This window comes from Atractosteus spatula, chromosome 15 (assembly GCF_055471065.1).
Source record: "Atractosteus spatula isolate fAtrSpa1 chromosome 15, fAtrSpa1.hap1, whole genome shotgun sequence".
NCBI classification, from domain to species: domain Eukaryota; kingdom Metazoa; phylum Chordata; class Actinopteri; order Semionotiformes; family Lepisosteidae; genus Atractosteus; species Atractosteus spatula.
This window is the reverse complement of record NC_142720.1, coordinates 22,983,874-23,009,270: the sequence shown is the minus strand read 5'-3', so window position 1 is coordinate 23,009,270 and position 25,397 is coordinate 22,983,874. Positions and strand designations below refer to the sequence as shown.

At 39.1% G+C, this 25,397-nt stretch overlaps 1 protein-coding gene across 1 annotated transcript; it reads right to left on the bottom strand.

Annotated features, from left to right (window-relative positions):
* Positions 1–2,701: 2,701 nt before the first annotated feature.
* Positions 2,702–21,297, bottom strand: hcrtr2 (hypocretin (orexin) receptor 2). Its single transcript, XM_088934174.1, has 7 exons — positions 21,078–21,297; positions 10,648–10,826; positions 9,405–9,648; positions 6,735–6,850; positions 5,732–5,952; positions 4,627–4,748; positions 2,702–2,925 (listed from the first exon to the last, which is right to left on the bottom strand). The coding sequence occupies exons 1-7, from the start codon at positions 21,295–21,297 to the stop codon at positions 2,702–2,704; spliced, it is 1,326 nt and encodes a 441-aa protein (XP_088790300.1).
* Between the last annotated feature and the right edge of the window lie 4,100 nt (positions 21,298–25,397).

Here is a 25,397-nt window from a genome sequence, read left to right as displayed (position 1 = left end):
GGACGCCTGCAGATCTAGCCTCAACGTGACGTCACCTGGAAGGGCGACCTCGTTCTCTTTGAACACCGCGCATCGCTCGGACACGAAGTGAAAACCTGGACACTTGGCAAACATTTTAATTATAAACGTAGATATTTTTTTCCAGTTCTTGTTTGCTTCACCGACAAAAGGGACAAAAGGTTAGTTACAAGCATTGTAGTTCATTGCAACATTATTACAAAACTCGTGATCAATATTGTTGTTTTTATTGCTATGAGGAAATAGTAATGCTAATAAGACGTCTAGACATCGAATACGCACCTGGGGGAACGTATAGATTGCTGAAGAAATAACTGGGACAAAATTCCCGAAGCTGTAATCGGTTAACGCTTTTCACATTAGTTCACCAATTGAATTATTTACTGTGATAAGTTTTATTCGCTTGCAATTTTTTTTTTTACCACAAGTTAAAGTTCCCATGAAAGTATTGCACTGTGTTGTGAAGTAACTACCGCACCACCTTGTAAGTTCTACAAAGATGCGTTGTAAGAAAAACAATTCAAAATGAAGGAATAATAAATCACAGACCATTGCTACCTTTTTTTTACGAACAAATATCACATTTACAATATTAATAAACAAAACCGATACAACCAATTAGAAATCAGTTTAAGACACATTAAACTGCAAAGCAAGAGTAGTACGTAAAAGTACTACGTACTGTAAATAGTGCCAATCAGTGCACATATTCTATCCGGACAGTGAAAGACAAGGTTAGTTCATTGTCTTGAATCATATGGCAAACATACAGTAATACGTTGACCTCAGTTCATGATGTGTGCTTTGCAAAAAGAAACTCCAATATGTGTACATAAAATTATTTAATATAAAAATGGGAGCTCTGCATAAAATAGTAAGCATAGAGTGGCAGTCAAAATTAAAGGTACTGTATGCTTTCAAATGTAGCTGATACAACTATGAGCAGGAGAACCATCAGAAAACATTTTATAATCCTATCAAAATATAATTTCTGTCATTTCCCTGCAAGCTCTTCACAAAATACTCCCCCTTGTCACTGGTTACATGACAGCTGCACACGTTCATGGGATTTATCAAATGACATAAAGTATTCCTGCGTTTTAAGGCAGATTTGTACGTCTTGAAGTGTACAGTACATTTTTGCGAGTTGTCACCTCTCCACCTTTTCAAAAGGAGTTATGTTCATGCAGTCTTGTGTCTTCTTCCCTATTTCTATAAATAAGGTGTTTCCTTGCTAAAGAAATAAGTTACAAATATGCATTTACTGAAGACCAAGTATAAAAAACAAATTCTTCACATCAGCGGTCATCACTCTAGCTTGTGAAAGGTGTCTACAGAGGTAACCGCCAATATCGATCAAAGAATCATTTAAGTAAAATTATCTTCTGCAATTGTGGCTTTGGTTCCATGGAGTATCACTTGATAAAATCCAAGTAAAATATATCCTCTTCCATATTTTCCTTTGAAATTGACAACATGTCTGATTTATGTGAGGTTTTCTGTTGTTAGCAGGATTTCCGTAAAATATGGAATCAACATAATTCTGACTGCCACTGCATATCAGTAACATAGGCTTTTGTAGTTATGAATATCCAACATTAACCTTAACACATGCTTATTAGGTGCACATCAGAGACATCAAAATTAAACAGGATCCCAGAACCCAGCTACTACACTATATATAAAGGTTAACAACAGGACAACTCAACCTTCACTTAAAACCTTGACACTGTTCTTAAATTTAATTGAAAAATGAATTTAATGATAAAAACAACAAGACAACGAGAAGGTGAATTATATGGTGTGAATTATTTACAGTACTTTCGCTGTATTCAATGAAGGATGAAATACCGCCGGGAAAGCATGGATGACCAGTATTATTCCACATAAGCAGCCCAATCTGATCAGACTGACACTAAGCTGTTGAGCAGATTTCAACAGATTTGATTTTTTTGTCATTCATGACTCAAAATGTCTCACAGTGCAAGAGGGGGTTACTGTGGAAACAGTAACTCTCTGTGATCGTGCTGTCAGGCCTCAGTCACGCAGAGTAAGAACGTGTTCACCACACAAGGACTGGGAGATCCGTGTGCCTTTTCACCTGGACCACCAAGACATCCTAGATCATTTTCTCAGCATTCGCACATACAGTACCTGGCAGGTCCTTTAGCCAGAGATAAGGAATTTAGCCATGTGAAAGATACACTCGACACAGGAAGCTGTCCTGTAAAACCCATGCAGTAAATGGGAATTGATCACACAGTAGGCTGTCAGGTGCTCTGTTTGCTTGGCTGCCTTAAACTGTCCCATTCCATACTTTAGGGATTTGCTCCCCAATCAACCACTACTGGCTCTGGGACTATATAAAGGAATAGAAGCAAATGAGCCATATGGGGAAAATGGCCTCCTTGCCTTACATGGACATTGTATTATTCTTTGATCCTTTAAATGTTGGACTGAATAATTTGTGGTCTGTTTGTTTACTGGACAGGGACTTGTGTATTAGACATAGACAGTTCATCTTATATTTTCAGTGAAATTTCCCGTGTTTGACGTGAGCTCTTTGGTGGTGTACCACTGGTCACTGCACACGCAGTGCCTATCTGGGTACTGGTTCCCAGCGAGAGTCCTTCCCACTCATTGTCACTGAAAACAGTAGCTGGGTCACTCCTGCCAGTGCTTCCTACCAGGTAGTTTTATCCCCGTCGTTGGACCTCAGTGTCCCCATACTGGTCAGGACTAATTGTTCCGAAATCCTTGAGACATTATCGAAATGACTGAGCTGCGTGGTCAGGGATTTGCGGCTGTCAGTACTTGTTCTGCCTCTGATCTGGTGCTCTTCCTTAGGGTTTCTCATCTCACAACAGCAGCAAGAAAACGCTGCTTTGAATTCTTCTCTGAACTTCCCTAAAATAAAAATCAAGCCACAGTTACAGATTTTGTCTTTAATGGTTGAAATTTAAATATGTAACACAAATAAAAGTATAAAGGCACAATAATTCTTAATGTGTGCATAAAGATCAACATCGAAAGGAGGGAAACTTTCTTTCACAAACATATTAATTAGCTGCCAGCACACTTTAGCTAAAAAAATGGACAGAATGTTACATTAAAGAAAAGAAGTAATTAAAAATAAGGCAGATTTTAAGTAAATGAGCAGCGTTAGTAGTCAGCAAAGTGACATGGAAAAGGTCTGGAAGATCGATCACATCAATATCAGATTTTGAAAAAAACTGCTCATTTGTTTAGCTGTAGTTTGACTGGTTCTGGCAGATTTACAACTTGGATTGCAGCATAACTGGTAAAAGATGAAAGAATTTGGGAAATGATATTAAAAGGCATTTGGGTACTGAATTTGTAATTGGCATTTTTGAGTCCATCATGTTTAAGAAAATATCATGTTGTACTAAGCTATTCTGTTACTGCTTAATCTATGATAATTCCAATACAAGTACAGTATACAACAGGAATGCTATCCCCAAACAAATGGCCTTGTGAATAATTTTGCCCCTGTGATGCTTTAGGCTCAGATCACTTACACTCAGATCACTTCCACAGATACCATTTTTGCATTACATCTTCTTAGACTCTTAGGGTCATGGTCATGGCAATAATCCCAGCAGACCTGCAAAGGTTACTATCAGCTACAATCAGCAGTGAAACCACAGTATAACAGATATTAGACAGCTGAGAGGCAGTATAGAACTATGACCAGCAGATGGGGATATTGCTTCATAAATACATCCACCCATTTTCTAACAGCTTCATCCAAATCAGGGTCGCAGGGGAGCCAGAGCCTTTCCTTGAAAGCAGTGGGTTCAAGGCAGGATACACCCTGGACAGGATGCCAGTCCACCTCAGGACACACTGAGACACACACACCCTTCTGGGCTAATTTGGCCAACCAGTGTCCTGACCAAATTTCCCATTGGCCTTTGCCAATCATGGCCTCTTAATAATCCCCATCTCTGAACTGGCTTCATTGCTCTGTTCTCCTCCCTACTGATAGCTGATGTGTGGTGAACGTTCTGGCGCACTATGGCTGCCATCGCATCATCCAGGTGGGGCTGCACATTGGTGCGGGTGGAGGGGATCCCCATTACTTGTAAAAGCGGAGTGTCCAGAAAAGCGCTATAGAGGTGTAAGCAATTATTATTACTTTTCCCAGAAGTAAACCTAAACTGTGGGAGGAAATTAGAGCATCCCATAGGAAACCCAGCAAACAGAAGGAGAACATACAGACTCCACACATACGCACCCCAGATCTGAACCCAGGTCTCTAGCACTACATGGCACCAATGATGCCAACTGCACCACTGTGCCATCCTAATAAATATATTTCACATTGAATAACAGCACCCAATTAAAAATTCTGACTTAATCTGTCGTAAGATGAGGAAGTTAGGACCCTTAATGTAGACTAAGGAGTTAACTAAGGATCCAGAAAGATAACTGTAAGAAAGAAGAATTACTGTGGATTTTTATAGGTTTTTTAGGTAAACTTGACTACAAGTTTGATAGCAGAGGTGAAAGAGAACTTTAACTCCCAAATCTCTTTTAAAAACTCTTCTTTTTTAAAAACAATCCCACATTTTCCCACACACTTACCACTAAGAAAATTATAAATGATGGGATTTGCAGCACTATTCGCATATATTAACCAGTGTGAGAATGTAAACCAGGCGTAAACAGTCTCTCTGTCACTCGTGTTGTCAAAGGCTCCAAACACTCTAGATCAGAAAGAACAGAGAAAGAAACATTGATGGGAAACTCGGCTTAATAGGGAGAAAAAAACACACTAGTCCATGGGTCCCTTTATAGTACTGACATTTCTCCAGATGAATAAGACTGTTATTTCCAAAATACATTATTTAAGGAAAGCATCACTGTATTTTCTTCAAGCTTGTTTTTAGAAGAATTGTTTAAGTATAGGATGCCGTGCACTAGAATTCAAAATCACTACCCGAGGTGAGCTTCACTAATTGATCAGAAATTGTCACAAAATCACTTTTTATCTGCCTCTTTAAGTGAAATGTTTTCATCTTGGTTGCAGTAAAACTTATTACTCTTTTTTTCTACATCCTCAAAGAAGCTATTTATATTAACACTTCAAATGAAATAGGAAAGAACTTACAGCTGAGGCATTTGCTTGAGTCAGAACTATTTTTAAGGGAAAAATGGATTAACATTTAATTGGACTGTACAAACTTTAAAACTTTCATCATAATTCATGGCAAAAAGTGCTCTGCGCTCCATGCCCTGCCTCTCCACAGGTTCGAGTGAATGTTCTTTCAAAGCACCCTGTTCATAGCTCATTTATCAGAAACGTTGCCGTTGTTGCCTGTGACAGGGAAAACCTACAAAACAAGCCTTTCAAGAAACAGGCTACAGAAAACAGACAAGTAATAGGTTTATTCCATGCTGAAAAAAAGAAGAAAGAGAACACAACGTTTCGGCTGTGGAGCCTTCTTCAGATCCACACCTGAAGAAGGCTCCACGGCCGAAACGTTGTGTTCTCTTTCTTCTTTTTTTCAGCATGGAATAAACCTATTACTTGTTCCTTTGCAGCCTACGCATGCTGACGCAGCCACCCACCTGAACTACAGAAAACAGACATCATGCAGCACAGATGTTTCTGGAAATAGGGGATACGAAAGTGGTTTGTGAAACCATTGCTCTTTGAGTATTACTTTTAACGCACTCTCATTTTTACCTTTTCATAACGTTGAGCACGCTGATTGGCAGATAGCACAATGCGAAAACAAACAGGACCACCATTAACATGCGTGCAGTCTTTCGCCGAGCTCGGATCTGTTTGATTTCTGCTGCAGCTGCATTCGTTCGAATCCGGGCAGACTCCCCAGGAGTGGAGGACTGGGCTGAGCGCTGCAAAGACCTCCACTTCCTCTGAACTACGGAAGATGTCCCTGGAATCTGACAAGACCAGCAGCCGGGCGGTATTCACTTAGGCAGTGCAGAGACCAGCAGAGAAGTGTTTAAAGTTCTCCTGGTTAAAGATCAGTTTTGTTTACTTAGGTGCTCTTGTTCCTTAAGATCTAACCAGGTGGTCCCTAACTCTGGCAGTCAAGATCAGAGTCTAGAATCCAGGAGACTTTCTATGTGACGTTAATTCACACGTTCTACACCTGGAAGAAGGATCATACTGTTTTAATTAAAAGTGTAACGAGTTCAGTTTATCCCTTCTCCACAGTTGTAAGCTGCTGAAGATTTAAAGACTTACAAACCCCAGTTGGAATCAATGTTTTTTACTCCCAACAAACCTTGAAAAGCATACAATTCTAAATCAAGGTGAACTAATTACTGGAATAGGAAGTCCAACTACCTGCAGTCTTAGAGTTGCTAAATAACTAGTTCCTGCAAGAGACACAGGACTCTTGTCATTGGAGGATTGAAGCTGCCCATAACCCCTGCCTGCTCCTACTGTCGATTAGTTAATTCCATGATTATACTGTAAAAGTATAAAAAGTATAAAAAGTGAATTTCATCCATTTCTGCTGTTGACTCTTCTTCAGACCCACCTGGGGAAGAGCTGACAGCTAAACCATTTTATTTACTCACTTTCTTCCATTTCAGTGTGACATTAATTTCTTAAATTATCCCATAGGCTGATGTAACTCTACCTTTAACCATGTCTTATTTCAGTAATAGATATCTTCAGTCTAATCTGAAACGTTAAGCATATTAGCAGTGCTTACCTGTTGGCACCACAGCTTGTGAAATATCTGAATGTAGGCCAGCACCATCAGACACAGAGGAGCCAGGTAGGTGACGATGAAAAAGCAAATGTGATAAACTCTGGGGTAGATTTCATCTGTAATCAGAAAATAAACAAAGGAATTCCTTTAAGCAACTTTTGCAAACTGTTAATGATATGTGAATCCTAAATTAAGCATGCTATAAATTTAAAATATTACTTTAAGGGGTATATTCCAGTTTCTATATTTGACCTTAGATAAAGATAAAGTATATAGACCTTTGTATTACTGGTACAACTAGTTTCTAGAAACAACTAACTGTAAGCCAGATAAGCTGCCTAGACTAACAGTACACCTCTTTATAGCCACATAATTGCTGTTTATCCATTATTTCCAAACTGGAGCTGAGAGATCAGTCTGGGATTGGAAGACAAATAATGAAAAGGTGCATAAATTCTACCCCACTAGACAATAATAGTGTGGAAACAATTTCAAAGAAATCATTTCAATGCAGTTATTTTGCCCAAACACCAGCAACCAGCACTCTCACTGTGATTGATGCCATTAGGCCAAGCAAAGCTGTTATAACAAAAGACCAAAACAGGCCAAAACATAACTTGTATGCATCACACATGACGGTAAAAAAAAAAGTTCCTGAGATCTGTAGCATGAACACTAGCTCAAGCACAATCTGATGGGTGTGGGTGTTACCTTGTCAAAACGTGTTGCACTATTCCTTGTTAGTGCACGCTTTTGTAATGTAAAAAAGTTTAAAGTACTAAGAACAAGTAAGTTGCTGATGGGTGCATTCTAGCTGTTCAAAGGATTCCAGTTTGAGTAATTTTCATTTATGGCATTTCTGTTGGCTGTTTAAGTTCAATAAAAAATAGAGGTGTTGCGTTAATATTAATGAATGTAAAACATTTTATTAATACGGTATGATAATTAAGACTCAGGCAATAATATTCCGTGCTCTACTCATGACACACTCACACCAGAGCTAATTTCCCCAGAAGCCAATTAACCTACCAGTGGGAGGAAACCCACCCAATACGAGGAGAACAGATAGCACCCCAGGTCTGTAATTCAACCCAGGGCCCCAGAGCTGCCTTGTTTCCTCTGTTGAAATTGTAGAATATCCCCTGTAACTGTAGTTTCGTGTGGCTTAAAATCAAGCATCAGTATTCCCAGAAGTCCAGCAAAATGAATGCTGTGATTGTGCCTGCTGATGGTTTAAGGAAACTCTTTGTTTACTCCTTTATGGACTACCTGTATGGTCTCATGGTCCCTGTAGTAAATCCATATCTTTTACCCAGGAATGACAGGAATGAAAGTACGTTCCTTCCACCTCTAGAGAGCCTAGGATTCATGTCACACAGCTTGCAGAGACATTTGATATAAACAAATCCTTATTGTGGGTTATCTAAACCTCTATGGGAAATGCCAGTGTCTGCAGATGTTACTGCAATGATCAGTAACTATTGTCTCAGCCAGGTCAGTCATGTGGAGATTGTGGACTTCAAATAATTTTCAATGGTTTCCCCCTTGATCTCAATGGACCACTTTACTACTGTTGAGGAATTGGAGGCTCAGTTGGCATTCACACCTGTTTATCCTTTAACGGTTCCTGTAGGTTTCCCACCTTCCTTGACCAAAACCTCCCAGTCAAGAGGAGAAGAAATTGCTGTAAAGGAATACACTTTCAAAATAGCCACAAACGAAACTGCTGTAATAAATCTATAATCCTTTGTGAAAGAACAAACTGATGTACTCTGAAAGTATTCTAATTAGAATTTCCTTAGATCAAATGGAAACAAATCAAGCAAGAAAAAAGAAGAAACAATTAATGTTGTTGCTTCTTATAATATAGGATTCTGAGCCAGTACAGTTACGTGAGTGGGTCTGTGGGGGTCTGTGTCATTTTGTGAGTACACAAATGTTTGTGGTGTTGTGTGGGTAAATGGTGGTATTTTGTTCTTGATTGATGTTCGTGCAAACACACAAATAGTGCAAGATGATGAAAAGTATCCTGGACCAGTAGGGCTCTTCATTTTTTAATTACTGTATGTCCTCTTTAAGTGTAAGCTACCGTAGCTCTACTGGTAGAATCACTACGAGTCGGCATACAGACTCAAAACAGACTTGCTTTCTTTTAATATGACAGCTGCTGAGTGCTTGCCTCTGTCCCCCGAGCTGAATTTAGAGATAATGCTGATCACTAATCTCCGAGTCCATTTAACTTGCATTTTAGTCCTGATATTTCCTAATTTACTAGGAAAGTAGATCTTGTGTGGGTGCAGGTTTATTTTTGCCAGGAGTTAAATGACATGTACAATTTTTTTTCAATGTAACAGCACTGCATTGTTTAGTAACATTTTTGTTAATAATAATAGAAAGTTATTCTAATATCCGTTCATTCATATTAAACCTGAACCTCTTCAGTATATTGAAATCTAGCAAAGAATGACCTTAATTACCATTTAGAGGGAGGAGAGCCCTATAGGAAATTAAACACAATTAAACAATCAAGAGTCTGATGCATTAGGCATAGAGGAGAAATGTTTAATTATATGCCACAATTCTGAAAGTGTACACTTTATAAGGAAGTGATGAGGATTTCGAGTTTCTTTTTTATGTGGTTGTGAACATTATATTCAGAAAGGAACTTACCTCCCCAGTGCTCATCACAGACTGTGAATAGGCTGGTTCTGTTTGTTAGTTCTGGGACCATGCTACTACACTCCATCACAATGGCTTGGGGAATCATTATTACACAGGAGACTATCCATATAATGACAATGCTCTTCCTGGCCCGTTTGGCTGTGCTTTTGAACATCAGAGGATGACAAATGGCATACCATCTGTCCAGGGCAATGCAGCTCAAAGTGAGCACAGATACGGAAACTGATGTTGTCTGGGGCATAAGAACAAAACACAGAAAACATCAGAACCATTGGGCTGAAGGTACAACACAGGTACAATGCTTCTACCAAAATGGGTATTAGAAACATATCATCACTTCAAAAAAACAGTTTGTATTCTCATCAGTGACAAAGTGCTCTATTGAACACTCAGCTAAGTCTTAACCTTAAAGACCTCCAAATCATTTAAGTCTACAGACACTTCAAATTGCTGCATTTTAATACCATATCTTCACATCCCACAGCGCTAGATGAATAGTGAATTTCACGGCAGATCAGGTCTGTGGGGGTTGGAATAGCAGTATATTCACAAAACAAACACCAATCCAAAGTCATTATTCCACTGACAACAAAATAACACCCAAGTTCTGAAATCACGTAAGACCTTTTTCACTTAACAGCAGCAAAGACCGTGTTTTCCATGAAGATGTAAGAAACCTCAATATCGCATCTCTATCAGCACATCACTTTTTACATGGCGAATGATTAAGCATTCTGAGCCAGCTCGACAGATATCGACAGATCTCAAGGCTGTGTGTATCTACACCCATGACCAGTATGTTTTAGACCTGCATCTAAACCAACTTCTCTCAGATCCCTGCTGGAAGTTTCAAAGGCTAAAGTCATACTGTATAAGGCCAGAATATAAAACATATCAAAACAAACTTAAGGAACTGACGCATTCTGTCAAAAGTTTTTATTTTCACTCTAAGAATCACCCATCACAAAAATCATTTTTTTCCCAAAAATATTCAGGTTTTATTGATGTGTTACCCATGATGTGTTGAGATCCTGTCCATATACATAGTACTTCCAGCCACATATTGTACTGTATGAGCGGGCACGCACTATGTCACATGCTTTTCACTGCAAAATGACAATACACAAGAACACAGTTGTCACCATAGAACATTCTCAGTAGTTCAGATATGTCTACATTAGGTTTTCATTTGATTAAAATGTGCGAGGATTATTATAGTCCGTATCCTCACCTGTACGTAGGGCAGTACTTTGCACAGGGTTTGTCCAAAGAACCAGGTCTCTGTGATATCCACCACCAGGCTGGCAGGAAGACAGGTGATGGTCACCAGGACGTCAGCAAGGGACAGGTTCACTATGAAATAGTTTGTCACTGTTCTCATGTGGTGGTTTTTCCACACAGCAATGCAGACTGCAAATCCAATAGAAACAAAACTACAACATGATGGCTGAATGGGAAAATAGTTGTTATGGTCATAACAACTTTTAAATTATGAGCTTGGTTACAGTCTTGCCTGTTCTACATGCAAAAATACATTTTTACATGAATTGGACACCTTGATATTCCCATTGTTACAAATGACGTGGCCAGTATACTTGGATTTCCTCTGATCAAGACAACATTGGTACTTTTTACAGTTTCTGCCCATAGTGAAACCAAAGCAATGGCAATTTAAGAAATACTGCTTACAGTACATCTCATGGGAAGCATTTGTACCTTATTTTTTTATAATAGAAGCCTCTGCATGAAACTGATTTAACTGTAAAGAAAATATCCATTATTTTTTTAAAAACTTTATCCAGGATAAAGGATCCACTACAGGATCGCGGGGGAATTGGAGTCATTTCTGGCAAACAAAGGGAGCAAGGCAGGATATACTCTGGATGGGTCGTCAGTCCATCACAGGGTAGACAGACATAAGCGCACTCACACCAGGGCCAGTTTTACCAGAATTCAATAAATCTTCCAGCCTTTGGACTTGGGGAGGAAACTAGAGCTCCTGGAGGAAACCCACATGAACACAGGGAAAACTTACAAACTCCACACAGACAGCATCTCAGGACCCAGCAATGGCTACCACTGCACCATCTATCTGGAAGTCAAAATGATAGTTTTGTTTCTGTTCTAACTTTCTCCTTTATTCCTTACATTATTCATTATTCATTATTAATAAATAGCCCTGTAAAATGGATTGTTCTTTGACAAAAAAGGCATACAAAGAAGTATACAGCAGGTCATCTTCGGTTACACGTGGGTCTCATTGAAAAAACAAACAGAAATTGATAGAACATGCTGAGTGGCACTGTGTGTATGTCAATGCCACAGGTGTCATCATACAGTAGGTGTCTTGGTCTACATCAGCACAGGGGTATGACACAGATTGATGAGAAATAAAGGCAGCTCCCAGAACCCAGCAGCATAGGTGAAGGAGAAAGTGTGTGTGGAGATGGACTGTATTACTATCCAAACCCGACATAATTCCCCCACAAACAAAATAACATACAGTGTTGATGTCTGCTGTCAGAAGCCAGTACATTGAAAGGCACAGGCTGTGCTACTACAGCACAGCAGGCTCACACAGGTAGACAGGACTAGCCCTAGGCAGGATCTTGGAAAGGCCCCCCAGATCACGATTTGCACTTTCACTACTGTTACCAGCTCCCAACACAAGCTTCCTTTACTGTCTAGGACAATTAAATACATGAATTATCTAACAAGAAAACTTACATTGACCAGCTTTGAAGATCACTTAATAAATAACGTATAAACAAGAAGACAAAGCACACATTTTACATAGATAACATATTTAACAAAAACAAGTAATAAATAGGGCAATTTTAGCAAATTATAACTTAACAACATATTGCACTGAATCCTTTGTAGAAAGGAATTGTAAAAATAAATATGAAAGTAAGTAAGAAATAAAAACCGAGGGCGCTCAATTACAAGGGAGGTGGGACCAATAAGGCTGAGCAGATGAAAAGTTTTATAAAAACCATTCTATGAATCAATTAACCTATATTTTCAACCTCAGGTGTGTTTTAATCCACTTGAGCTGTGAAATTCTTCTCTCTGCTCTGGCAGCTGTCACACAGAGAGTCACTGCAATCCAAAAGGCTACAGGTGGGGTTCTCATACAGTGCAGTAGCCCCATTTAAATGTAAGATGGGAGAAACTGCCAGGAAAACAATGCGTTTTATGTGGATGATGTATAAATGTTGAACAGTCTTATGTACTTTATATTTCAATTTGATGATTTTGTTTGGCCAGGCAGTGCTGATTTTATTTCAGGTGACACACACGACATGTATACAGTAGTGTAGTAGTCCACATGTCCAGTCTGAAAATGGGCATGTCTGCCGTTCGCTAGTGACACGGATTTGATAGTCTCGGAACCAAATGAAATACAAATGATCACATTATTATTCGGATTCGGATTTCATTACACTCTTGATTCGGCGTACCTCTGGTCTGAGATGGCTTAGCCTGCTCTTCTTTTCTGCGCTTCAGAAACATGATGTACTCAACTAGGATTGGTCACTCTGGGAAAGGGCTCCCATAGGGATAATCCACAGCAGCAGCAGAAAGAGCCGCAATAGGGAATTTATCACTCGCATTTGAACTTCCTGATTAAAAATATGCTGCTCAGTGAAAAACTATCATGCTGGGCAAATACCGATCTCAACTGACAACCTCTGCACCTACAGACTAAATGTTGTCTTGACTGCAACTCGTGTATTGTAAAAGTTCCTACCTACTAGAGGACACTGAGGTAAAAGTCTAAATCCAGCTCTCGACAAACTTAAATTTCAGTATTGTACCAAATGGGAAGTGTGAATCACAAGAGCAAATTCCATAATACAGCACTTACAATCTTATTACTGAAATAATATTGTCAACAAGTAATCATTTTAAGTATCCTGTTCCAGGACATGTACTGCAATATTCAACTAAAAATGACATTAGTGTACAATACCTGCACACGCCACAATGATTCTGCAGCCTTTTGCTGGACTGGTACTAAGATAGACAAGCAAGAAAATTAAAAATACAGATGGCTCTTTCGATGTGGGTTACACGGCTTTGTCAAAATTTGATTTCATACATCTGTCATTCAAAACAGAATGTGTACTCCCTACCACTTACTATCTTACTGCTAAGTTGTGTAATCGGAAATTTTAGTTGCACACAACTTGATAAGAGAATTCTTTTTCATATCTTTATACTTATACCAGTACTTCAAATTGAACATGTGTCTTAAATAGAAATGATTTTATTTAAAGATGAAAGCCATGCATCAAAGATCAGATAGAAGATGGAGTCATGCATCCTGAATTATGTTCACTCGATACATTATAAATAAAGGGCAACCTGTCAGGGGTCTGTGCCATACAGAGTGACAAACAGAGATGACATCTCACTATAAATATTTCTCATTAAATGATTAATCAAAATGCTTACGAGAGGTTTGTTCTTTAAGGACAAGCAATTGTACTGAAGTCATTTCAGGAGTGGAATGATGGATTGAAGAATTTACAATCAGATCCTTACACTCCGGCAAACATTAGGATAAATACATGGCAATGAGTGAAAGATTCGATTTAGCTAAAGGCTATAAATTTGTAAGTGTCAATCAAAATTAACCACAGAAAAACCTATTACAGCAGTGTTATTGTGATATAGATAGCCAGCTATATTAACACAGGAGAAATAAACACCACAGTGAGTCTTGAATCAGGTCGGATTTATAAACTATGATTAGTGTACGTATGTACAGTAAGCCAAAACCTGGGCCTTGATAGTTCAGACTGGTTATCATACTGTGTATAAAAATACTTAGACACACATATCTTAGCTAAAAATGTGGTGTGTGTACTGTAGGGTTTTGTCTTCCTGTGTTTATATAGTTTTCCAAGAATTATTATTTGTACATGATAATTTAGTAATAGCATTATTTTAAAGTGCTGGAACATTGGTCTTTCATGGTAATCAAATATTACCTTGTAATGTAATGTATAATATAAGTAACTTATGCAAATAAAAAGTCATTAGTGATTGATGTTGTAACTTTTTGAAAGCCACTTGAAATTTCACTGGGTAGTCCTACAGGCAAATGGAGAAAAGAGTCAAGACCCACCTTATCTGGACCTCAAGGTAGTACCAAAGGAGGGGATACCTCAGGCTTTTCTGGATGCTGATTCAAGCTCGTAGAAAGCAGAAAAGCATGTCTATTGTGGGTATAGTGGGTATAGGAATTTGTGATTGCTTAGCAGAACATGTCTGCAGGAGGTCAAGGCTAGGCTTCCAGAGCAGTAAGAAATTAGAAGCTAAAGGAACCTATTAGCTTGGATGTTTATTTTATGCGTGGTTTCCACAGTTAATGTCAATTTGTTCTTCACTTCTAAAACAAAGGTTTTTATGTACTCCAAGTGAACACACACCTGAAAACATGCACCTAACATTTTTAAATCGAGTTCAAACACTTAAGCAGAGTTACAAAGTTGTCCATTCAAAGTGTAATCTGAGCCCTGCAGGCCAGAGGTCAGTATGTGCAGACTAGGATTCCATTAGCAGTGGTGCACAACTGGCCAGCTGTTGGTGAGGCTGGAACTGGCCTTTGTTTTCTGTGCAAGAAGGATGACTGTGACTTGTCAGATTGCTATTAGTTTTCAGGGGGAAGAGTGAGAGCAACACCACTCTTCCAATGAATTCTATCTCTTCCCAATTTTTGTGACCTGTGGTGCCATAGGAATGAACCAGCTAGATTCACAACTGGAAAATGCACATTAGTAAGATAATCAAAGAATTCTGAATTTTGAACATAATATGTATGTTTCTGATTCATCTCAATTTGTGGTTTATGGCTTACTTGTAAATTGTAAAATAGATTGAAATGATATGCAACAGGAGTCTTTCTACTCCCTAGGTCTTGACCTAACTACTGTAACTTGAAAACCCGAAGTTACAAAACTTCTTACTGTATTTTTGGAAGATACCGTCACTCTTAACTCAAACTATACTGGATTTCTCAACTGTCTTGAAGAGTGTCTGGTAAAAAAAGAATATGTACTGTAACTAAACCTTAAACATGGTTTAAGAGCAGTATCCCATATGACATCTGAGTAAAGATAAAATATTTCAAAAACCCTAAGGGACTGACCCCCATCAAGCAGGATTAAAAAACAAAACAAAACCTGACTTGTCAGTTTCTCTTAAAAAACAATGAAGTCGGTGGCATTTGAAGGTCAGTGAAGCCAAACCATGAAACTATGATTTAATGGAAACAGCCCTGAGGTCAGTCATACCGCTGCGGTTTATGAGTTTAGAAATGCAACCTGGCAGAGCTTATGCAGCTGACATGCTAACAACATCCACAGATCTGAAAGAGTGGAGAATAATAAAGAAGGTTATATGCACTGTCACTATCAGCTTTGTGAACAGGATTACTTCCACATCATTTGAACTTTCCAAATTAACCATCGCTGGATTTGATATTGTCTATTAATTGAGAAAAGCAGAGTGAGCACTTACAGCAAATGTGAGTGTTTCTTATCCTTAGGAAACACTGACCCTCACTGAAGATAAAGATCCTCTCTTATATACTATTCTGACATGCTTCTCAATGACTGTGTGTTCTGCTCTCCCCAAAAATCACACTCTTCATTCTCACCTTCAGGTTTTTCTGGTTTTTGTTATTGCAAATACACAGACTTCATGGGGGGATGCCTGTAAAGGTAACAGAAAGGAAGCTGGCTTTTAGAGGCTCTGGAGGCCGGCTCAAGCCTAGGTCATGTCACCTGCCGTCTGCCCCTGGATACCTCAAGCGGGGGCGCACAGCTGCTGGACAGGATGCAGCAGGCATCAGTTAGCCAGGGTCTTCTCATCTTTCAGCAAAACAGTGACTCCTGTGACCGGCGAGTTGCCTACAGACCTGCAGTGATGCAGTAAGAGATATGGTGTTGCTGCAACTGGCACTAAGACACTGTGCAGGCTGAAGCATGTCCAGGGAGAAATGGCTCGGGCAGGTGGAAGTCTCTTCAGGTCCTTATACTCTCTGCGTTGTACCTGGCCTGCAGCCAGAAGCGGAGAGGTAATTAAATGGGTACATCAAAACAAATAACTGGCAGTTAACTTTTTAGTTCTACAGAACGTAAGTCTTCCCTTTAGAACCCATCAGCAGGGTTCATGAATTAACATGACAAATTATCCTGAAAGAGTCTGGCTTTGAAAGAGTGGGTCATAAGTACCTTTTATTAAAAATACCAGTGTGAGAAATCCTCATTTTCAAGCAGCCATGAATCTAGGCTGATATGCAAATACTGCTTGCAGATTTCTTTTAAATCCCAATTTTATTTTTAACCTGATTATCCTTCAGAATAATACCCCCAGGATTCCAGTACAATAAGCAGGTGAGAATTCAAATGGCGGTTTCTGTTGTTTGTTCCATTGCTTGTGCAGGGCTAGTAGGTTGTTTAGTCATCTTGCTTTAATCTTTGTGTTTCCAGTGTTGCTCTTATTCAAAAAATGTTGTAATACATACACAAGCATAACTTGAAAGCAGTAATCATTGCTGCATGATTGTCCCCATCTTGTACTATAAAATAGATTTTTTTTTCCTTTAACATTGACCACCTCTTCTCCAAAACAGGATCTGGCTATTTTCCAGACATTCTCCTTATCTGAACTCTCCACTGCTCATTTTAGAAGGATAATGTTACAAGTTCCAAGGTTTGGGCAAAATAAAAATGCCAGATACACTGACTGAAACGACATCACAGGAAGTGAAAATATAGTCTACTGAAATCTTGTACATCAAATTTCCACTATCCTAAAACAAGCCTCTCATAAAAAAGCACAGGCTATTAGTCTTCTTTAATAACACTGCTTTCAAGTGTGGGCTCAAAAGGAAGTGAGATGACAGTAGCTGATGAGAGGTTATACTACACAGATAACTGCTGCAGCCTTAATAAAGCCAAGATCATAATGGAAAATCAATTACTTTGATAAGCATATCAATTCGCAGATGTTCTAAGCTACAGTACTTTGATTCACAGAATATTTTTTTGCGTGATGTGAGGTGACTTACTTACCATCGAAAATGCATAGAATGAGAAAGTGGTAATCTAATATGTAATAGACAGCAGTACTCCATTTTTCATCCTTTCTGTTCAGCTATGATGCTGATTGTGAGTTATACTGTAAATTGAAATGCACTGTTGCCTGATGACTGCTTGGGCTTGTGTTGGCCAGAATTTCTTTATGTAATGAAGCTCCTGAAAGTTACCTCAATGGAGCACGAGATGCCTACAGGTTGAAAGTGCTTTCACTGAAAACCACATTCGTCCCCCAGTCAGTGCCATCTCTATTATGGGGACTCACGTTGTGAAGAAAGTAGCAGATTTTCCAAGTTTTGAGTCTCAACCCTTCTGATGCTGCTAAGAAAGTCAGAGTAGTAGAACAAGTTGAAAAATAACTGATGTTACCAAACTGGGGAGTGAGGATATAAAAACATCACGATGTTCCAATTTTTGAAGAAATGCATTTGAAAATGAGTGTAAAATATGTTTATGAATGAATAATTATGTTTTATGGTACATTATATTATTAAATACAATTGACAACATCAGAAAATGCTCTTTCAAAAGTGTTAAAAAGTTATTCCTGGAGGTTCAGGTTGATGTCTTTTACATATCACTTGTAAAAGTTCTAAGAACAATGTATAAAGTGGCCGATCAATTAAAACATTTAATAAGTAAAACCCACAAGCATAATAGACCTTAGGGGCTAGACATTAGGCAGCGCTATGCTTCCTTGACCAAGAACCTCCTCCTGTGTGATTATGCACTGTGTGTGTCCGCCACTGATGATGACCACACACCCCACTAAAGAGACACATGCAGACTGTTGTGGTATCTGTGTCCATTCTATCCAATAAAGATATCCTGGAGTCCCTGGAGAAACTGCCATTAACTGAGTGTCCTCTACAGCATGTCACAGAGCAGGGTTTTTTTTTTGCAATTTTTAATTGTCAATTATTGTTCATTATACACTCATCTAGTTTTGAAATTTCCAATTATGTTTTATGCAGCTCAGCTCATAGTGACCACCCACACACAGCACCGGAAGAACAGACAGGATCCTCCAACCCTCCAGGCAAGCTTATTTTGCTACAATGCCACAATGTGCAGGAGGTTCTGAAGGCCAGTTGGGAGAGTCTGAAAGTTACAGGGGCTCCGGATTTCACTGGTAACAGAGAGAATCCTGGTTAGGTCATTCCGGCCCCATCCTCAGTGCACTGAGGCACTTGCACACCCATGCTTCTGGAATCCTGGTCACAGAGGCATGGCTCACAGCTGATTCCTGGATCATCAGTAACAGCTTGTAAAATTATCAGTTAGATTAAATACATCTAATATACAACTGCTTCAAATGAGAGAAACTCTTTGTTTTGCTAAACCCACTTCTAATGGCATGCTTTTCATGTAACTTTCCAAAAGCTTTCCCCATGCTCTGCTCCTTGACCCAATAACATCCATCAATTAAAGGAACATCCATCCATTTTCTAATTTCCTTATCCAGGGTTGCAGGGTAGCTGGAGCCTATCACAGCAAACAATAGGTGCCAGGCAGGGTACACTCGGACAAGAGCCCAGTCCACTGCAATGCACACACAGACACAAATATGGACACATTCACTCCAGTGCTATTTAGCCTCCCAGCATGTCTTTGGACTGTGGGAGGAAACTGGAGGAAACCCATGTGAATCTGTGGAGAACATACAAACTCCACACAGATATAACCCCAGGAATTGAACCAAGTCCTCAGTGCTTCTAAGCAGCAATGCTAACCACTGCACCACTATGACACCCACTTACTGTAAAAGCACATGTAACATTTAACCTAACACCACACAAACTGCGCTTGGGTATTGAGCAGTTTTAATGAAGGTATAGATCTCACATGTCTGTCTATCTTCTCGGCTGCTGCTTGGTAAAACTAAGAAGTGATTGTTCAATGTCAAATTAAAACCAATACCGGGCTGCCTGCACAAATATGAAGGTGCTGGTCAGAAAGATATAGAGGTACTTCTCTCCTCAGATATGCTCTGTAACATGACACAGAAACACTGTTAATCTCTGTGTTGTCTCCAGACCCTGGGACATAACAGAATGAATTCCATATCCGATTGACAATGGAGGCTATCTGTGTCTCCATTGGACAGCTCTCAGCTCTCAGAAAGCTGGTAATCTTTCCTCACTCTGTCAATCACAATCTTACGGAGGCAGACAGCTCTTTGATGTTGTCATTTGACACTATTGGGCGTTACGGATCTGTTGATATACAGGAAGCCACACTTTGGTGCATATTCACTAACATATTCCCTAAAGATACCCCACTTTCAAGCATTCACATATCTCTGCATTATATAACCAACATGTTATGTGTCATTATACTTCATTGCAAGAATATTTTCAATCACACACACTCCTATGTCTTAGATTTTGTAACATTTAACATGCAGTATCTTTATTCCCCCACATGCTGCACAGCGTTTAACACAATATATGCAGTGAAGGATGTACAAAGATTAACAGTTTAACCGAGATTACCACAGACAGGAAGTCAACAGAACCACCACAGGTTTTTAATTAAGCCTCAAATGTTGATCCTCATATATGACAGAAACAATATCCAGAGAGCTGCACAATGTCAAAAGACACAAAAACAAAAACCAAACAACCAATAACTCTATCACATGTTTTTTCACAATATCATGATTTAAATATATATTTAAACAAGTCGGTAATAACCAAACGAATTACCTTAAATTACTAGCAGTCATGTGCAAAAATCTATTTCATTTATGTAAAATAAATGGACGACATTTTATTTTACAGAATAACCCACGAATCCTGCTAATAACTACATTACTAGAACAGATCTCTAATTGTAGACACACTTATAGTTTATTACAAATTAATTACTCGAATCGTCCTACGCTGTTTTTTTTTTGGTATGAATATGTTTCTATTCTCTGTATTAACATATTCAAAAGAAGACTATTTTTATCATATTCTACCGAAATAATCATGCATTACATATGCATTCAATCCCTATTCAAATTCATCTGGTATCAGCGTTTGCAAGCGGCATTCGAAATAATGTTTATTCACTAAACAAAACTTTACTGCGAGGGCTGCTTTGATTTCTCTTAACCTCATACTGGAAAAACTGTCAGCGTCCATTGAGTCATAAAAACAGAGACAAAATGTATTAATTCGACAATCTGAATCAAAGTTAAACTCTAACTCTACTGAACTATCTTCTTGGTAGAACATGAATGAATGTTCGAAGAGTAGGTACAATACAAATATTTTCAATAAAGTATAAATACAATTATTTTCACTTACTGTAAAGTTAAAACCTCTGTAGTCAAGCTTTAAAAAATTCTAACGAAAGTTGCGAGAGTTAGGGTAGCTGTTAAACATATGTAACACGAAACAAATCGAAGTCTTAACTGGGTAACTGAATTTATATAGCACGTTTTAATAAAGCATAACCGAAGATTATTGTGTTTGTTGCGGATATTTCAATACATTTTCAGATCTCTAGGAGTCTAAGTGTTTATTTTTATCATAATGTGTGAGTAGAATTAACTTACCGAGAGTGTTTCCGATTAGAGAAATAAAGAACACGATAATGTAGCCCGCAATCAGAACCCACTCGTACTGTTTAGGATGCAGATATTCCCTCCAGATGTACCTCAGCAGTTCATCATCTCCGTCAACTGATGGATCGTGGGTCGACTCGACACTGGTGTTTAACTCGTGAAGGAGAGGTGAACAGTCTTCACACACCGAATTTGCGGTGACCCCAGACATCCCTCAAGGTGTTGAATGCGTGCGATACACCTTAGGTGTCCCGAAGTCAGCACCTGTGCCGTTAATGTTGCTGCTGTTGCACAGTGCGCAAAGCCTCCAGAATCCAGTAAGAAAAATGCAAGCAAGGAGCACTCGAACACTATATATATGTGACGTGTTCTTGGGGGATAACTACACGGAGCCAATCTGGACCAAGACTTGGAAAATCCGTTGAACAGAAAAAAAAAAATTAAAACCGCCACCCTCTTCGTTTCTGTTTAAGAGCCAACATCTCCTAACAGCTTTTGCACCTTTGCAGGTTAATAAATGCAAACTGTCAAAGCATAAATGAGCACTTATCTGTTTAACCAAGAACCTTATTTGATTAATCACTATAACGACTTTTTATACAAGGCAACAAAGACACATAAAAACCTAAAAACTACTCCTATTATGTACATGTAGTATAATTTACCAATAAATGTGATCACTGCAGTGCTATGGAATAATTAAAGTAACAAAGAAAATATGGCCTTTGATATATACTGTATTATTGTTTGACAATTTTTATGTTATTAGTCTTTTTCTTATTGACATTGTTGTAGGCATTGGCTACAAAATAACATTCAATTACCGATTTCTTAGTATGTTGTGTTATTAACATAAATCTTTGGCAAATGAAAGAGATGAGGTTTGAATGATGGCATACAAACATGCTTTTGCTAAATTAATTAATGATTGAACAACAAATGATTGTGTTCAACTCAGAATTATTCCCTATGTCTGGTAAAAAAAGGATGCACTGTAACCTTGTAGTATATTATAACTAAATTGGAAGTTTAAATAAACCTGAATAAGTCTGAGTTTTCCAAGTAAACTCTTCATCTCGAACTACAATATACAAACTGACAAAACTACACAATATCAGTCTCTTATGCTATGACACTAAAATAACTGATAGACTGACATGGCATTCTCGTGTCTGCCTCTACCTTCTACCCCTTTGTCCTATCACTGCTAGTATCTCCACCATGTGACTGAGACAGCTGTATTTATGCTCCACCCTTGGCAGAGACCAATCAGTCATCGCTCTTTGACATTGAAGACTGCTGGTCCCTGGCACAGTCCAGGACTTCTCCGCCCAACAGTCCAGGAGTCTGTCTCAGTGTGCTACCGGACACTTCACGAGGAATAACAGTACCCCAGAACTATGTCATGGAAAAATGTTCATGGAGTGTTTTACCGAGAGTAAATGTGGCTTAACCCACTTGGCTGAGGGCCAGTCTGCTGGCTATAGGATGAGGACGTGGAACTTCTCTGTACAGTGAGGAATAAATCAAGTGATGAAGCTGAAAAGGTGGAGGTGGGGTGGCGTAGGGAGGCAAAAAAGGAATGAGAAAGAGAAAATGAGCTTCTTGTTATTGTTACTCTTCATGCCCTCTCCAGGGCAGGGTCATGAGGAAGCCGAAACCTATCCCAGCAAGCAACAGGAGCGAGGCAGGATACACCCTAGATGGGACGCCAGTCCATCACAGGGCAGAAACACAGATACAGACACACACTCACACACTCACCTCAGGGCCAGTTTTCCCACAAGCCAATTAACCTACCAGCATGTTTCTGGACACAGAGGGGAAACTGGAGCACCCAGAGGAAACCCACGTGAATATGGGGAGAACCTACACACACCACGCAGACAGCACCCCAGGGCCCCGGAGCTGTGAAGCAGCAATACTTACATTATTTATTGTTTTTTTAATTGAGGAAATTACATCAGTAATGATTAAGATTCAGGACAGCTGAGTCCAATTGAATTTGGCTACCTTTAACCCTCAGAAGCTTTTGTTGTAAGCTCCATTGCTTTTGAAAAAACAGGTAAACATTCTCATATTTAGTAAAACCGAGGGCATCTAAGACAGATGGGACATTAGTTTGTACTGTAGCTACTGTAAATGAAAACCTTCCATGTGGAGTACCCAAGTAGAGATGAGAAAGCTTGCCCTGCCATGAACAGGACTGAAACAGTACTGCGCAGACAGAAACAGTAGTTCCTCTTGTGGGGTCTTGGAGACACTTGGCCTATGGTCTCTCCTCTTACAGCCTTTGCCACCTGCAAGAAAGCACAAATGATTTTAGTATAGAAAGAGCAACAACTCGTTTCTGAAACCCGTGTTCTTGTTCAACCAGTAGTTTGAGATCAAGCCCATTTACTGTAAGTGCAGTGGGATATGGCTAGCAAGAGTGAGAAAGTAAGGAACGTTACATATTCTCCAGGAGTCTATTACAATAGATCACACTGCTTCCTTTGCGTGACAGAACATCCAGAAAGATATGAGTGTGACAGTTCACAGAGGGACATTTCATTTAAAAAAAAGCTCTTCAGCAAAATGTGTGCTGTTGCATTTTTTTCAGATATTTATTATACTTTCATATGAATTGAAAAAAGATCTTGTGTTTGAATTGTAAGTGAGTTTGTTTAGGTGACACTTAATGACATTATATCTGAGAAAACACCTTTGGAAAACAAACACAGAAAATCACGGTTTTAATGTTTTTAAGATTAATGACATCTAAATGATCATAGGCAAATTTGATCATTTATATCAAAACTCTAATAAACTTATTGTATTGGCATAACATGATGATACTGTAAGTGCAGGTCTTCTTATTCTAAGACAAAGATTATGCCTGTAATGTGAAGCTTTTTCACAAGCTTCAGGTATAAAGACATTCTGCAGAGACTTTCCTTACAGAAAATAACACCAAATTGTTTTTAAGGTCTCATATGGAATAACTAGTCATTTTATTAAATGTGCAAGAGTTCTGTTGTGCACCTCAATGTCTAAAAATATAATTGCTGTTCCCCTAGAGTATGGTTCAATGATTTTTAGAATTTTTGGGAACACTATTACAAATATGATTTGTTCTCTTGTTACCAAAACTTGCTTTATGAAAGCATATCTCGAAGGAAATGTATATCCAGACAGACAGCTATAATAAAGTCATCAATTAATTTACAGTACTGTAACGAACAGTTCTTTCCGGACCCTATGCGGACGACACAGTCCGACGGAGTGGGGGGAACACTAGGGAAACGTCATGCAGGAATACGGGGCTGAAGACAGGGGGGCGTGTCCAAGGTGCGCTGGTGCACGGGGGAGGCGTGGCGTGGCCGAGGCGAACAATCCCAAAGAGTAATCCATAGAGTATCCAAAACATGAAGGTAAGTCCAAAACCAGGAGATCCATCAGAGGAAGGAATTAAAAACCACGAAGGCCGGGTCGGAACCGGCGGACGGGGAACAGGAACGGGAACAGAGGTTAAAACCTTAACGGGACCAGGCGCTTCCAGGTCCCGGACTCGCACGATATGGAAATCAGATGCAGAGCCCGGATGAGCGTCAGCGCCTGGCTTTTAAGGTGGGCTGGGAATAGGGAACAGGTGCAGAGAATAAAGTCTTAGTGAAAGGGCTGGAGCACCCTTAAGGAGGGGGGACTATAATCGTGACAAGTACATAAAGGTGGAGTACTGTTTATTCACAGAACAATATATAATGCAATATATAGTGCAATACAGACTGCTTAAAGTTTCGATTTTATTATAGTTTGGCATGAAGATCAATCTTGATTAATACTACAGAGTCCAAAAAGATTCACCAAGGTCCATCTTACAGGAGTCACTACAGAAACCGAGGTGATTAAAACCTTATGTTTTTCCTCCATGAGACCACAGAAGCACCAAGGTTATTGCAGCACTGGAAATCACAATGTCCAATTTAGTACAGACAGGAGTGAAATCAGCAGCCCTCTTACATTTAATATATTCAGACTCTAAAACCACCAAGTACAGGAAAAAAAACAGCCTGATAAATATGTTAGGAATTAAGTATTGCCACATTCTGTGACAGTGAAGGTTACAGGCAAAGCATTTATACTGTTGACCTGCGTTGTTAATTGTAAGAATTATCAGGAAACATGTCAAATATTTCAGAGCGAGAAGGGGAAAGTTAATTGATTTCAAACTTATTTCTGCAAATGCTCTTAGAATTGTAGACACACATTGCTTTCACCCTTTTCATTGCCATTTTCATTTTCATTCATTATGCTATTCCACCATGCAGA

Coding starts and splice junctions, on each gene's coding strand:
- hcrtr2 (XM_088934174.1), bottom strand. CDS start 21,297: ATGTCTGGGGTCACCGCAAATTCGGTGTGTGAAGACTGTTCACCTCTC. Junction 9,649..10,647: donor AAGTACTGCCCTACGTACAG/GTGAGGATACGG, acceptor CTTATGCCCCAG/ACAACATCAGTTTCCGTATC. Junction 5,953..6,734: donor ACAAGCTGTGGTGCCAACAG/GTAAGCACTGCT, acceptor TGGTCTTGTCAG/ATTCCAGGGACATCTTCCGT.